General features: G+C 52.0%; 3 protein-coding genes across 3 annotated transcripts; 1 reads left to right on the top strand and 2 right to left on the bottom strand.

Annotated features, from left to right (window-relative positions):
- Positions 1-470: 470 nt before the first annotated feature.
- Positions 471-4,473, bottom strand: BJX67DRAFT_197689 (uncharacterized protein). Its single transcript, XM_071025413.1, has 3 exons — positions 3,668-4,473; positions 2,207-3,584; positions 471-2,126 (listed from the first exon to the last, which is right to left on the bottom strand). Exons 1-3 carry the CDS (start codon positions 4,261-4,263, stop codon positions 705-707), a joined length of 3,396 nt encoding a protein of 1,131 aa, XP_070883935.1. The 5' UTR covers positions 4,264-4,473; the 3' UTR covers positions 471-704.
- A 3,733-nt stretch (positions 4,474-8,206) lies between these two features.
- On the top strand, positions 8,207-13,857 carry BJX67DRAFT_373581 (uncharacterized protein; the record flags this gene model as incomplete). Its single annotated transcript, XM_071031416.1, has 7 exons — positions 8,207-10,919; positions 10,969-11,166; positions 11,219-11,270; positions 11,320-11,666; positions 12,064-12,203; positions 12,254-13,255; positions 13,552-13,857. The coding sequence occupies 7 exons, from the start codon at positions 8,207-8,209 to the stop codon at positions 13,855-13,857; spliced, it is 4,758 nt and encodes a 1,585-aa protein (XP_070883936.1).
- Positions 13,858-13,964: 107 nt separating this feature from the next.
- BJX67DRAFT_197983 (uncharacterized protein) lies at positions 13,965-15,314 on the bottom strand. The gene is made up of 3 exons (XM_071025417.1): positions 15,049-15,314; positions 14,632-14,972; positions 13,965-14,537 (listed from the first exon to the last, which is right to left on the bottom strand). The coding sequence occupies exons 1-3, from the start codon at positions 15,205-15,207 to the stop codon at positions 14,444-14,446; spliced, it is 594 nt and encodes a 197-aa protein (XP_070883937.1). The 5' UTR covers positions 15,208-15,314; the 3' UTR covers positions 13,965-14,443.
- Positions 15,315-15,692: the final 378 nt, after the last annotated feature.

Genomic DNA, 15,692 nt, shown 5'->3' on the forward strand with positions numbered 1-15,692 from the left:
ATGGAAGCACCCTTGGACTCAGGGGAGGTGACTTGTCTTATCACCGCCACCAGCCTGTGCCCGAAAAATCGCCGCGGGGACAGCGAGAGCTGTCAGCGCGGAGCCGGGAATTCAGAGAAATGGTCCTGCAAAAAGTACCGACTGATCTTCCAAGCACTGAGATCAGAAGACCTCGACACTACGATGCCTGCCATCAAGGCCTTCCGGCCTTCGGTGTTATCGTTGCCGAATACCTAGGTTATTGAGCCGCAGCCTTGCCAGGTCCAGCCAGCACTTGCCTGGTCCGCCCAGGAGCCTCATATGGCAGCATGAGGTGTCAAATCAAGATCTATAAAAAAAAAACGTGCAAGTTGTTGCCAAGGTTAAGAATTATGTTTGTATGAACAAGACTAATAGTCCTCGACTAATAGTATTCCTTGAATCCAGTTCACGCAAGGTTGCCTCCCAACAGATACTGGATGGGGTGTTCGTGAGCCAACAGAGCAAATCAGAGTGCACACAAAGTAAGGATAATTTATAGTATGTATGGACACCGGGATATCGCTTCTTTTGAGGGAAAAAAACAACAAGGAGATTCGTGACGTGGATATTACATAGACATATAAGTGCGGAAATTCAATACGCTGCTAAATCAAAATACATCTCAAGAAGAGACGCGCCAAAAAGCGCCAGAGTACGTCTCATGCGAAGAGGCGTCAACGAAATCAGGTACGTTCCTCTTCGCGAGACGTCTCATTCACAAGCTCCGCAGCACTTTCCGTAAATGATGGTTCGTCGGTATGAGCTCGATGGATGTTGTCTAGGGCACGGTGCTGAGCAACATATCCTACACTTGACGGGCGCCCAATACGGGGTTGGCCTGTCCCGTCGTTCCCGCGGGGGTGGCTGGATGATGTCGACGCGGTGGTAGAAGCAAGTGAGTAGTTTCGATCCCGGGACGGCGAACTATTTGCGCTGAATGGCAGTCGGGCGGTGCCAGTCGATTGGCCAGGAGGATAGAGGGATGCATCGTTGGGTAGTTCATCCCCATCTTGCCCGAGCGCGCTCTGAGACCCACGTCTTTCATTCGAGATCGACGGTGTTTTTGGTGCCAATGGCGGCGTCTTCACACTTCGGCGGGAGCCCATACGGCTTGGAAGCTCAATAGTGCCCCCGGCATCGATTGGGGGCAGGCTAATCCGGATTTCCTCAGGTTGATCGCCATCGTTAGGACCTTGATCTTGACGCGGAGGGCTTTCCGGCCGCTTGCCCTGGGCGATTGATCGGGTCACAGGATCATCTGAGTATGGCTCATGGAAATCCTCTTCCGTTGGGGGAAGCCTCTGCGGAGGGGCTCTGGCGCTTCGGACAACTTCGAATCCTTTGCCTTTTTCCTTCGTTTTCCCCCTGAGTAGATTACGGAAGAATCCAGTTGCAGACGAGACCGGCCCCGTAGGGTCTGCAGGTCCAGTCTTTAATTTTCGAGTGCCCGTGTGTGAAAGGGGAGGACCCCGAACTCGATAATAGAAATCTACTTCACGCACCGCATAATCTTTTCGTGACTTTCGTGGATCTTCGAGGTCCAGATCATCCTTAGGCGCGGGAAGATAGGCTGGAGTTGGTGTCCCCCTTCTAGATACTGAAGGGCCTTCAATAACGTCATCGTCCGTATCCGCAAAATTCACGTCTCGGAAGGCACCAGATGACCCTCGCCTACCAGAATCTTCCGAGAACCCCCGTTCTGTCATTCTTTTCCGGGGCCTAGGCGGTCGGTAATATGGATCTTGAGGCTGGACGGAGAAAACCGGACCGATCTTCGGTGAGTTGCTTCCCGTTGTTTGATATCCAGAGCCTTGGAATCCGCCCATTGTGGTGGGAGTATATAAGCCCGCGCTATTAGCCCGACTGTGGGATCTGTTGTGGGTGCTTCCAAACTCATAAATCCCACTCCCCTTGCTGTCACTTGCCGCTGCCCGGTTCAGGAGCAGGGCTGAGCTACCTGAGAGGCTCCTTGGTCGAGACCCGTCGAATTGAGAGGAAAGTCTGTCGTCCATATGTGCTAGCATCGCTGCTTCAGACGCCATGCTTTGGCGGGTCACAACATCGCGCCTTGGGTTGCGTCGCGACAATTGACGCATGCCAAAAACCTAGTTATTTCTTAGCAAATCGGAATTTCATCTACAACTGACACCGTAAAGGAGGAAAGAATGTTGGAGGACAAACGAACCTTGACAAGACCACCACGAGTAACGCCAGCTTCATTGCCACCGGCACCAAGGAGACGGGCTACGACCTCGACGATAGTCTGCAGCGCGTTCAGGAAGAAACCAAAAACAAGAACCAGGCCGTGAAGAAACAGGATTACATAGCCGATCCAAGCTCGGGCTGCGTGCGAAATACCGAGGGAAGGAACGAAGACAACGCTGAGCAGGATTGTGAGGAAGCGGATAATCGAGAAGCAGATGTGATATAGGTTCATGGAGGATGGAGATGGGAACGGCCGAAATGCGAGAATTGTGAGAACCGAGACCACCTCGCAAATGGCCAAGAGGACAATCTGGGCAATACCAGATGCCTGCAGTGCACCAATTGCGATTCCGCGCGTAAATGAGATGACGATCGGGATGGAAGCAAAGGATGCCGCATCATCACAGAAAGTGTTGTATAATGGCCCATATAGGAGCACCGTTGGGAGATCATCGAAGAGGTAGGATACCGGCCTGGTCGTGAAAATCAACCGCACAGTCCAAATGGAAAAGCATATCAATATGAATATGACAACACCGGCTAGGCCCACACTATATGCTGGAGAGTCGCCGGCGATAATTAGTTGGAAGAATGAAAGCGAGATGAGTGGCAGAAAAAAATAGTTATAGACGATTCGAATGACATTGCCGACTGTGAAAGGCATATTCTTGGCTCGGAGATCCTCTTCCGGGACACGAGCCAGTTCACGATAAGCCCAACGAGAGGCGAAGGCGATCTGGATTAGAAGTGTGATTATTGCCAAAATCACAAGCAGCCAGACCATCATTGCTGGCCACACGTCCCGTGCTGCATCCATGCCGACATACTTCTCCAATCGGTCCAACCCACGAGAGCCGTTCACAGCGTAAACACCGTCAACCACGGGATTGTGTTCAGATCCAAAGAAGCTTTGGTTGAACATGAGGGACGACCAAGCAGCCTGGCTTACTGCTGGCTGGTAATAGCCAGGATAGTTGAGTGACAACGCGCCTGTCAGAACAACAAACTGAATATACTGAAGACAATCTCCAAACCCGGGAGTCACAAGCCGCAAAACATCCTCATCGCGGCCGTAGTTGCTCGTCCAACGAAAGGGGTCTGTAGTTCCCCAGGGGCTGTAAATCGCGGAGGAAATCGTAGCCAATCCGACCAAAATGAGGATCGCGAGAGGGACAAAGGCCAGGGCATTCTTAACAGTGGACCCTAGGTCCGGGGTAATGTTGATAGAAATGCACCCTAGCCTATCCGCCGCCGCATTGCCAGATATGATTGTGAGAGTCGTGTGTAGCGTAGAGAAGCGGTAGGAGGAAGACATGTCATGTTGGATCGAGAAAGCCCGCAGAGAAGAGAGGTTAGACCTGTCAGGCAGCGAGAAATCAGGTTAGTATAAAGCTTCGTTTAAGAATAGTGCAGAGTCATTCGGGGTTAAAAAGAAGCTCACTCATTCGCATAGAAGACGGGCGACAGAGGACAATCCCCTTGAGTAATGGAATCACAAAATCTCGAGGGTTGGGAATAAGGCTTGAAGCTGACAACCTGAACCGAGGCTATGAGAGTCGCATAATTGTTATTCCCCACGTCGAGATCAATGATCTTTCCGACAGTTTCATTCGGGTCCTGCCACCGGGGGTCGCTAGGGGCCGGGTAGTCCGGGCTGCGATCAGCAGTGCCGGTCACATTGCCATAGACTGTGACATCAAGAGGATAGGCAGAACTCGATAAATCGAAGCCAACAGATACATCGAGGGGAACAAACTGCAGTTGTTGAGGGTTCGAATCGATGATGGCCGGATCCAGGCAATTCTCGAATTCCAACAGAGCGGCGTACGTCGCGGACAAAAACACAAGCATTATCACCATAGACCATCCTATTCCACCTCCAAAGTAATTGCGTCTTCGCGGACGCCGTCGGAATGTATTATACCATTTTCGATGTTGTCGAATCGACCGTCCGAGATATCGTTCTGGGCGACCCGGTTGGGGAGCAGCTGCGAACCAGCATCCATCATGGCGTCTCGCGTCGCGATCTGAAGCCATCGCGACCCTGCTATCTTGACGGGATGACCCCCTCGGGGAGGCCAGCCCCTATTAGAGGTTTCAATCCACGTTGTCCCCGCGAGAGTCCTTGAAATACCCGAAATTTTTGGTCGGCGACGGTTGCCTGATAAGCTCGTGAACAGCCCAGAAGGAACAGAAACCGAACGGCAACAGGAAAGACCAAGGCAGCTCCCGAGAGAAAGGGGGTCGTGTCCACAGAGTCAAACCGCACGGTCAAAGGTTATGTTTTCTTCTCCGCTTTGGCTGGGAAATGTAGGGAAGCGCAGTCGGTACGGGTTCCGAGAACGGTGGGGAGGGAGAGGCTTGATCGGCGGGAGGATAAACACAGAGACAGGCAATGGTGGAAGAAAAACTGGGTCAATTCACAGCTCAGCGCGCGAGGTTAGAGGTCTGAGGGACATTACTGGCAGGGAGAAAGGGTGAGAAAAACGCGGGAGAACGATGAAGAGCTGGACGGAGGAGGCTGCGCCAACATGCTGTTGATGGGGCGGTGATGGGGAGTCAGTCTGCTAAACTTGGAAACATCATCTTTCTTCCACCACCCATCGGCAGAGTGTACACGAGCCTCCTGCTCTGGGCACTGAGCTGAGCTCGCACATGTCTCAGCCTTCAAAAACCTCTGAGTTGTCCGCTTGTTCTCACGCTGGCCAATGTTCTGGAGGACGCCTAGCTTTGCTAATACTCCTCCCAGCTGAATTCCAGCTCCTTCCCGTCGTGGTGCATCTCGACCGACCAGCCGTCGCTGATGATCCTCCGGCTCGGATTCGATCATAAAGTATGACCTAGACACGAGAGGTCTGGCGTCTCCTCCAAATATTGTCCGATGCCCCAGGTGATTCTAGACGATTGAGAAATTGTCCTCTGCCCGGGATGAAAGTGAGCATGTCCCATGCGACGTATTCCGTGGTGTTTCTACCTCCCCAGCGGCGCTTTGCGATGTATGGTTACAAATATATAAATATTTACATATCGATTGTGGTGATGGGAATACAAGAAATACGCTATTTATCTTCAATATTTCAATCCTCACAAGTCTTGAAGAAGTGTGGATATGCTACTTGATGTGGGACGGCTTTCGTGAGTGTAAGTCGGGCGCAAGGGAGGATGCTTCCTTGATTGCATGCAAAGCATCTCTTGTCTGACTATTGGGCATGCTTGTGAGGTAACTCTTGCTCAAAGACTTTCTCATGCCCAAGAAGAGTGAACCTAAATGAAGTAATCTAGCACGCCCTCTCGAGGATAGGAATAAATGTATCCAGGAGATGCACTTCGTTGTTGATTGTGCGAGATTTCTCCTGGGTCCTCTCTCATCTCTCTCATTGACTGATTGATGCTCAAAACTGTATCAAAGAATGGCGCAGCATGGCTCTCTTTCTCTTGCCGATCCCGAGCTCCTCGACACTCAAAGATCATCATTGCATTGGCTACTGAAAACACTGCCAATGACTGTTTGTGCACCACAAATTTAAACCGGGATCGATGAATTAGGCAAGCCGAGGTCTCCGGGACTGGAGAGACAACCCCAACGCTGCACTTTGAGCATGGCCATTACGATCCTGGTAAGGCTTTTTTGGTATCAGGCGTCCAGTGTGCGAGGCACACGATACCGTGCTGCTGTTGTTCATCAGCATCTGTTTGCGGATGCTTTGGTCGGCGGAATTTCAATGGAAACGCCAAGTGTGTTCTTTCAGCATTTCCTCGTTGGACTCCGGCCAGGAATCTGAGGACGCTCAGGGTTCGAGTGCGGCCATTATTGTCGAGATTGGGTTGAGACGGCACGAGGAACCCATCTGCCTCGTGCGAGAGACAGACGGCCAAAAGCTTGAGGATGGGCCACGCTGTTGAGAACGAGGAAAGATTGAATGTGGCTGAGTTCGTCCTCAATGCAAGGCCATCTTCCCGTGGCGTGTGGCGCAAGGCTGTCTTGAAGACCTCGGAGTCAATTCCCCAGGATTCTTTCATTCAAGCGCTGCACAGCCTTCGCCCCTGAAAAGAAGTTCGGTTCAAGTCAAATCCACCTGAGAGCCAAGGTTCGACGCTTGTACGTGAGGCCCACTCCTGAACAATTGTGTCTGCCTGAAAAAGGATGAAGAAAAGGACCGAACGTTGTCCGGGATGGGAGCATCGGCCACGACGCCCGTTTCAGGATGACGGGGAGGGCTTCCAAGGTTGGCGTTTGGACGCCCACCCAATGGATCGCACGGACGGTGCGCGGCAGTGGGGTGGTTTCTCTCCTTCGCTATTGGCCACGGAACGGCCTGATCTGTTTTTAAGATAACTGATTTGGCGCTAATGCACAGGGGTTTCATTTGGTCTTTGGTCCCCTCTCACAAGTCCACGTTAGTTTCAGCCTTCTGCGACGGAGGGCGATTTCAAAGAGTTTTGATGGAGAAATTCAAGGCTGGCTGGGCTGCCTCTTCTTTTCTCCGGAGCCGGCGGGCGCGGTTGATAAGGTGTCTTCACATATCAAATGAAGCGGGGACAGGGACATGTAGAGTGAACTGCCGTTGATCCATGGGCTTATCTGGTGAAACGCTTAGCGCTTCCGGCCAGCCTTCCAAGCCTTCAACTCCATCTCACTTTGAGGGGATTCGGAGACGCCAACTGGGAGATTGAAGTCACCACAAGATGTGGAAGAAAGGAGAATGCGGCTGGACTTTGGTGTCTTGTGAACCTGTTTGTAATTAAATAATCAAACAAAAGGATGTTGAATGCGCGAAATTCGTTATTCATCTCCACTGATTCTGGGCACGTGACCTGAAAGCACTCGACTGGTGCGGAGATAATCGAAGAATTGGCGCTTAACCATGGGAGAGAATTAGAACTCTCAAACCCGACAGCGATTCCGGATGCGGAGTCAAGAAAAGAAACTCGTTGGAGGAGTTTGGCAGCAGCAAAGTGGCGTGAAGGAATTCTTGGGCGGTCGAACTCACAAACCAAGGCGCCCTCGGTCGGGAGGCTTCATCGCACGGGCTTGTGGTCTCCATTCTTATCCATTCCACCTCGTTGCTTCTTGGAGATCCTTCCCCATCTTCCTCTTTGCCTCTCGTTTCCTTTGACTTGTCTTTTCGCGATTATTTTTGTGTCTACTTGAGCGGCCTGATCCACCTCGAATCTGAACGAGTTCACAGCTGCTGGATCAGCTCAGACACCTTCCGTGTTCTTCGAGCGCTTGTCGACCATCGCAAGCACTGCCAGTGTCTTGAATCCCCACCACGCTCTTCGATTGTCCCTCTTTCGAATCGGGGGAGTCTTGTTTGCGTGCCTTGTCTTTTCCCAGGTAGCTCCCGAAACCCCTCTTCCCCCTTTGAGGTTGCGCAAATGCCGCCTTCTTCGCAAACTTCCCGTCCGTTCTCTTGTTCCTGAATGGTTGTTGAGTAATTGGCTGTGGTAGATCGCTCGTCCCTGACTCCACACCCGACAACACGCAGCAATCGCTTCTGCTGGGTGCACGACTTGATCTCTTGTGAATGTGAAGAGTTCAGAACACTGTGTGGTCTTGGAGCCTTTCCTCTGTCGGCCCATAATTCCTCCCTTCCCCTTGCTCCTCTACACCCCGAAGCCAGCCTCCCGCTCTGCACAGATAGCGCTAGGGGGTCGATATCCTGGCAGTGGCCCTCTCTGCCGCTCTCCCCGCCTCACTCCCTGTTGGTCGACATTGGCGATACCACCTCACTGCACATCGACGATAAACCCTCGCCTTTCGTCGAATCTTTCATAATCTGATACTCGTCCGAGGTCGAAGGGTTTCGCGGCGGGTGTTTATAGTTCCCGGTTACTGTCTTCCTGAACCGAGAGAATTCCGGCGAGGTCAAGAACCTCTTGAGGGGTCTCGCTGCCTTCTCTCGCCCGGCATACTTGCGATGCGCTATAACGGCCTGGAAACGATTTGAGAAACACGCTTCTTCTAGTAGAAATCGCCATGTCTACAGAAGATCAGTTCGCATTGATGGACTCGGAACGAAAGCAACCAGCCAAAAAGCCCCATTGGAGAGATAAACTGTTCTCAAGAGACAAACCCAAGTATTCTACGGACCAACAAGTTGAGGCATTCTTGGCCCCTGTTCGTGCCAAATCAATCTCCCATGGCGGCCATACGGTCGCTCCTCCGCAAAGGGAGATTCCTGAACCCCCTCCTCGCCTAGATATGTCTCATCGGTGGCCGCTCTCACATGAACCCCAAAACCTATCACCTGTTTCCAATCCATCCCCCGCCAACGACACCTACCCGCCTGTGAGTATCCCGAAACAGCCACTACACACACGGAAACACAAAGGGCTGAGGGTAAAATTCGCCGATGGGGCTCCCGAGTATATTGGAGAGGGTGGGGATGAAGCGGAGTCGCCAACCATGGATATTTCATTCAATCGGACTCGTAGCCACAGTCAGAGCTCGGGTCGGTTGAATGATGTCGACAACGCTCAGGCCAAAGGGCCCCAACTTCGGCTAGATACTTCTTTCAACGAGCGGGACAGGCTCAGGCAGCGTGAGGGTGGGAGCCCAGCGAACCAGACGCCATGGCTCGTAAAAAATACCCATGACTCGGATTTCCTGATGGCGTTAAATGCCGGCGATAGTGGTTCTCGGTTGTCTTTCAGGGCTTCTCCTGGGTCGGATTCACTTGCTCAGCGCGTACGGGCGAAGATGGAGCATGAGGAAGGCCGTGCATTGCAGCATAGATATGAAGAACCCAACTCCCCTTTGAACGAGACAAGCCCAGAGAGCCCAGGCTCATTGTACGAAACTCCCCCGATTTCTGAAACTGAGCCCGCTCCACCAAGTCCCCTTCGCACTCCTCCAAGCCCTCAGATGATGCGCACTGCCACCTCGGATGATCTTATGATCCCATCGGGCCTTGTGCCTGCCGGCAATACGAAAAACTTCTCTCCCCCGAAACCCCAACCAATACCTACCGATGTCCTTCATGATGACTTGCTTCGTCCGTCTAGCCAGGGTTCTCGGGCTGCTTCCGCTAGCCCTCAGCCGCCGAAGTATTCGCTCCGATCTGTCGCCAGCCAACTTGGCGAGGCAGCCTTTGCCGAATTTCAGGACTATGCGGCTCAATACGACGCCATAATACAACACTCTGCTGAAAACGTTAAACCTCTGATGGAAACATCGCTTGCCGAATGGGTCAGGGCGGCGGTTTGGTGGTTCATGCGCGGGAAGAAGAGGCTAGAGGCGTATGCACGCTCGAGACCCTCAAGTTCAAGCACCAGCCGAAGTTCGCGACCTTCTCCCCCGGAAAGTGCAAAGCAAGCTGTGATTGATCTCGCCAAGGCGCTGTGGATCAACGAGAAGATCATACCCCAGCATGGAGAACTGACTCGCTATGGTGTAATGAGTGTCGACGCATTGCTTGCTGTGGTTAGTACAACCGGGGATAAGCAACTGGAAGATCTCCTGGGCGTGCACCAAACCATGATGAACCACCTGCGATCGGTCTCCGTATCCATCAAGCGAAACAATATCCTTTCTGTTATCCCGCCCGATACGGAGTCTGATACGAGTGTCTGGGTGAGATACCCATTCTTCGCTCCGGACGTGTCCGCGATTCTTTCTGGGGCCACATCAAGGTCAATGTTGCTGGACAACTCCGGAAAGGGCCCGAACTTCGTGCAGACGATGCCTCTTGGTGACACCAGCCGCTATTTCAGCTACGGAAGTATGTTTGTCGATGTCTGTGTGAGCTCAAGTGAAGACGACAATCAGCAGATCTCCATGCCATGTGTTTTGTCTATCATCCGTGATCGTGCCGACTGGTATGTTTTCGCGGCTATTACGAGTCAGAGCGATCTGGTCAACGTTATGGTTCAGTCCGACAGGAAGAAGGGACCGACATGGGATGACGTTGATTGGCAGGTCCGGTCACATTCCATGAGGGTTAAACTCCCTCGCGGTTTTGAGCTTGACGTTCTGTTCCGGGAGGATGATTTCAAAATGCTCTGGAACATTGTCCAATACACCCTTAAAACAGAAGCCAGCCTTCAGCCGGAGGCGGGCGAATCAGTAATCTATGAATGTACCTTGAAGGTGTTCCAATACATGGATCCCGGTACACCCAAGGCCTTCCCCGCGGAATCTATTGAGCGCTGCCGTCTCCGGCTCTTTGAGCGCTTTGTTACTGTGACGGAGGGGACCGGCACCAGAAGCGCGCACCGGGGTTTCCGGATCACAGTCTTGACAACACCGAAAGTAAAGACTCTTAGCAGCGTGCGCCACATTCTTGGATATGGAACGCCGATAATATTCGGATTGCTCCGGGGCGAAAATGGCGCACCAGCCCTTGTTCTGAAAGTCAACGAGGACAATCGAACTCGGTCCATGCTTATGACATTTCAGGATGTTCGGGAGCGCACTACTCTTCACTCATTGCTTTTGGCGATGTTGCCAAAACAAAGAGAACATAAAGTCACTGATGTCCCTCTTCGTGCCTATACAATTGAGCAGCCGTTTGATCGGTCCACCGGCCAACCCCCAAAGCAACATCTTCAATTCCCTGGAGGGACAGTGAGCGTTATCGACCAGGAACATGACTATGTTGAACATGGTTATGGTCCAACTATTCTCTCCGAGCATCTGCGTGCATTTATCGCGTCGGATTGGGGTTCGGTGACCGATCGTCTTAACCTAGGTAAGTTATACCGTGCGAGGTGTTCATCCGCCTACTGACAGAACCATAGGACCTGGAGAGCTGAGGATAGGCTTGGATGTCAACAACCGCACGGGCCTCAGCCTGTACAGGCCGGGCCAGCAAGATTTGACTGTATCAGCCGCCGAAAATTTGATTCCGCCAGAAATGCCGGAAAACTTGACGGATTTCCTTCAAACGGCTATGGTGAAGCCAATGGTTCGAAGGTTTGATTTCGGTTCACTCAAGGGTATCGCCCCTTATGCTCCGTATGTCATCTGCATGTTGCTAATTTCAACTAGGCCTGCATGATTTTGAGAAGGCTGTCACTGGCTTCACTGTGCTGTTTGATAGGTAAGGAGTCTTCTTTTCTTCCTCTTCTGGATTTACACTGATGGTGTAGTGTTGCTTCTTCATTTATGATATCCCGACGCCGAATGGTGGTCCCGATCACAAAGAAATGGGAGTCGAGCATGGCTCGGATTCAGATTGTCCGTCACGATAAGGTGGTTCAGCTTCTAGCTTTCCTCAATGACTTTAGCCACGGGAAATGTTTGAACTTTGTTTTGAAGAGCACCGACACCCTGGAAGGCTTCAACCGGTCAGGGAAGTTCTGCGTCCGCATTATTGATGCCAAATTCGCCCTACCTAAGACCGACGACGATCCTTCTTCTGATTTCGTCTGTTTGGATATGCCGGATTATCCTAGCGAACACGACGATATCGCCATTGCGTTTGACTCGGAAGCTGGTGAGTTTCCTACGGTTATTCAGGCAATCTCGGTGCTAACTGGTTGAAGATCGAGCCAACTTTCAAGCGGCGGTGCCGGGGTCAGTCCGCGAACCATCTAGGATGGGATCGCTGCGACGGTAGGCCCGACTTCAAGGATCCTTTCTTTTGAGCGTCTCTTGCCCAAGGGTGACATCCGAACTGTGGCTCTCGTCACGCAACCAACCCACTCTTGACCCGCTCCAAGTCACGTGTGCCCCTCACGAACACGGCCTCGAGCCCGACGACGGCCTCTCTTTGATACCCCTCCAACTCTTTACCCCTCAATTCTTTTCATCTTCATTTCTTCCCTTCCTCTTCTTCGCGTCTCTCTTCTGTTCTTCTTCGAAAGTTGCGATGTTACCTGCCGACCACGAAGTTGGCGCGTCCACGCGCTCTCTACATGCAGACGATGTGCTGAATGTGGTTACCGATGTCGCCCCCCCGCTGCACGTTACGACTACTTTCCGATACCCGGACGATCCAAATAAGTTGACGCCATTGGAAGACCTGAGTGGAGTGAGTTCTTTGCGCTTTATTTTTCAACCGCGGCTCTAACAGCTGATTAGTACGACCAGGATAAAACGTCGCATGTGTATTCCCGGCTATCTGCTCCCAATCCGACCCGTTTCGAAACCGTTCTCTCGGCTCTTCTCAATGGTGAAGCAATAAGTTACTCGTCGGGACTGTCGGCCTTTCATGCAGCCCTTGTTCTGCTAAACCCTCGTCGGATCTCGATCGGAAATGGCTACCACGGATGTCATGGTGTCATTGACATGTTTAGTCGCCTTACGGGTCTCCAGAAATTGGGCCTGGATTGCCCAGCGGAGCAGCTGGAGGCTGGGGACGTCATACACTTGGAAACTCCCGTCAACCCTGAAGGTATATCTTTTAACATCGAGACATATGCAAAGAAGGCACACTCTCGAGGGGCTTATCTTATCGTCGATGGCACCTTTGCTCCGCCTCCTCTTCAAGATCCTTTTCAATGGGGAGCTGACCTGGTGTTGCACTCGGGGTCGAAATATTTCGGTGGCCACAGCGATGTACTCTGTGGAGTTCTCGCTACGCAACGAAAAGAGTGGGCACGACAATTATTCAAGGATAGGCTATTTTTGGGCAGCGTAATGGGCAGCATGGAGGGCTGGTTGGGCGTCCGGAGCTTGCGAACCCTGGAGGTTCGGGTGCAACGACTGAGTCAAAATGCGACGAGTCTGGTATCGTGGCTTGACAATGCACTGCGGGCGCTGAATGCAGCCGCGGGAAGCGACGAAGACGTGACGCAGAAAGTGCTTGCACGGGTTTTCCACTCGAGCCTCCAGAAGACGGATGAATCTTGGTTGCACAAGCAGATGCCCAACGGGTTTGGGCCTGTGTTCTCGATCACGATGAGGGAAGAGGATTACGCTCGCAAACTTCCCAGTAAACTCGCGTTCTTTCAGCACGCCACGAGTGTTGGGGGCGTTGAGTCGTTGATTGAATGGCGAACAATGAGCGACAGGACGGTGGACCGCTGCTTACTACGTCTGAGTGTGGGTTTGGAGAATTGGGAGGATCTTCGACGCGATCTGGTGAATGCGTTCAGAGCGCTTGTTGAGGGCCGATAGATTTAACTATGCCATACCAATACAATTTCTTTGCTTTAACCACTGCTCTCTACTAGGAATTTGAAGTACCTTTCTTCTACAGCTTGCTCATCTGCGCATCTTCTTTTTCCCCCCTCAAAAAATAAGCAAGCCCCGCACCAGCAAATTCTCCCCCGCTTGGTCTCCAACTTCCCCTTCAACCTCAACCTTGACATTCAACTCAACTTCAATCCCTCCCGATCCCAAGCCTCGCAAAATATACAAATAAAGAAGGGGAAAAGGGTAAAAAAGAAAAAAAAAAAATGACCACCCCAACCTTCCAAATCCACTACTTCTCCACCGCGTCCTCCTTCACGGGGAAAAACACCGAACGCCTCCCCGCGCCTCTCCCGCTCTCCAAACTCTTCGAAACGCTGGAAACGCTGTACCCTGGCATCAGCGAGAAGGTGCTGAGTAGCTGTAGCGTGAGTTTGGGCGACGAGTACGTGGATGTCCCCGGCCCTGGGTCTGAGGAAAGTGGGAGTGAGAATGTGGTGATTGGAGACGGGGACGAGGTGGCGATTATTCCGCCTGTTAGCTCGGGGTGAGAGGGAGGGGAGGAGGGGCTCAGTCAGTTTCGTTGCTTTGTGGACATACCGTGCAATATATTTTGAAGATGCGGTGGTTTGGGGAATGCGAAATTGGATGGGAGAAGTGAGTCCTACGCTAGACTACTTGACTTCGAGTATTGGTTGGAGTTGCTCAACTAACGTCGCTTGGTAGTCTACCGTTTTCGGACGATATATACCCCGTGACGTGACTCTCTCCTTTACCTTCGATGTAATGCCTACCGCAATCCAGGCGTGAGGATCATCTACACCCCTATCAACGGATCATCCTCTTTGTCTTCAAAATGGGCAGGGAGTGCTATGAGTAGGGGGAGTCGCGTTCGCTGGGGATGCATTTCGATTTGTATATAGATCACTGATCTTTTTTATAGATGATCGAAAACCAGAGTATTAAGGCGGAGACAGAAAATGTCGGCGAAATCACGAATCCAAGAAATATAACAACGAAAGACATCTGAGAAGACCACCGTCATACTTGCTCGATCCTAGACGAGCACCCTATTATCGCCCTCCATAGCCCATAGCCTCAATCCTCTTTCCCGTCCCGCTCGAATAGCGCGAGCAATTAATCCACCTCCTTCGCGTCCCCAGCCCCAGCAATGGCCTTCTTCTGCCTCCAAAGGCAAGCACAGCAAACAGCCGTGAAGAAGAACATAATACTATCCCAGAGATCAGCCTTACCCTTGCCCACCAGCCACAATCAAAAGGCAAAGGGAAGAGAAGAGAAGAGAATAGACGGAGAAGGGAACTCACCACATAGCAATACTCAACCCCCAAATACTCTTCGCCTCCAGACAAACACCCTTACTCATGCCGACCCAACTGCGATAGTCGACCGTGCCACTCAATTTCCCAAGGTAGGAGCTGAGGTGTGTAGCAAATGTGTACGCACTTGAGCCCTCATCGCCGTCACCGCGCATCAGATCCCCGATCTCGTTACATTCGAGGTACGAGAGCGGTTTGCCCAAGATGACCGCGACGACGATGACGGCGATGAGGAGGAGGAAGTCCATTACCCCGGAAGCGAGAAAGGGGAGGATGTCGTCGATGAAGAGGATCGAGGTTATGAGTGTGTAGATTGCTGCAATGCAGGTCTGTGGTTACTCTCTGTCAGCCACGGTACTACACCATATTGTCTCGCTAGTTACAGTTGGGCGAAGGGCGACGTACGACGGTGATTGTCCCGATGAAGATCCCTGGGGGCTTTGCGTCGTAGCGGACGATCTCGGCGATGAAGTTCGCTGTTAGGCCGATGACGGCGATGAGGGAGCACCCTTGGATTATGCGGGCGAGGAGGAATGTTGCGCCCAGGGCACCGTATTGAGGCATTTTGGTAGTGGGAGGTGAAGTGGATATTGACGTCGAAGGGATTGAAGGTGGGGGAGTAGTGGGAGCGGAAATGGCGGGTTCGATTCGTTAGTCGTGACGATTGCAAGCTGCTGGTAGGGAGGTATATAGGGGAATCCAATGCCAGCAGAGGATGCCGTCTCTTATACCTCGAATAAAACAAAAAATGGGAAGAGAGTGAAGGACCGTCGTAGAATTTAGTCACAAAGGAGTGGAACGTCAGAAGAGAAGAAGAGGAAAGGAGAAGACAAAAGAGATATTTGTAAAGGAAAACCGTTACTCTGCTTCGCTATGCTATGCTGTCTGAGCCGAACTGAAACGTCTCTTTGAGGGACATGACAGACAATGACTCTTATATCCAGGCCACACAAGGTCTAGATGCTAGAGCCACACCACAACAGGGCCCAGACCTTGCTTCTGAAGACCTCCAACGAAGCTCTCCCATTGCACGAGGCCCAGCTGTATGC

This window comes from Aspergillus lucknowensis, assembly GCF_044049455.1.
Source record: "Aspergillus lucknowensis strain CBS 449.75 chromosome Unknown BJX67scaffold_36, whole genome shotgun sequence".
Taxonomy (NCBI): Eukaryota; Fungi; Ascomycota; class Eurotiomycetes; order Eurotiales; family Aspergillaceae; genus Aspergillus; species Aspergillus lucknowensis.

Bases quoted from the DNA above. Each gene is read 5' to 3' on its own strand.
- BJX67DRAFT_197689 (XM_071025413.1), bottom strand. From the start codon at position 4,263: ATGGCTTCAGATCGCGACGCGAGACGCCATGATGGATGCTGGTTCGCA. The intron at 3,585-3,667 runs GTGAGCTTCTTT...GCTGCCTGACAG, and splicing joins CCCGTCTTCTATGCGAATGA to GTCTAACCTCTCTTCTCTGC. The intron at 2,127-2,206 runs GTTCGTTTGTCC...AGAAATAACTAG, and splicing joins CTCGTGGTGGTCTTGTCAAG to GTTTTTGGCATGCGTCAATT.
- BJX67DRAFT_197983 (XM_071025417.1), bottom strand. From the start codon at position 15,207: ATGCCTCAATACGGTGCCCTGGGCGCAACATTCCTCCTCGCCCGCATA. The intron at 14,973-15,048 runs GTACGTCGCCCT...GAGTAACCACAG, and splicing joins TCATCGGGACAATCACCGTC to ACCTGCATTGCAGCAATCTA. The intron at 14,538-14,631 runs GTGAGTTCCCTT...TCTCTGGGATAG, and splicing joins GGGTTGAGTATTGCTATGTG to TATTATGTTCTTCTTCACGG.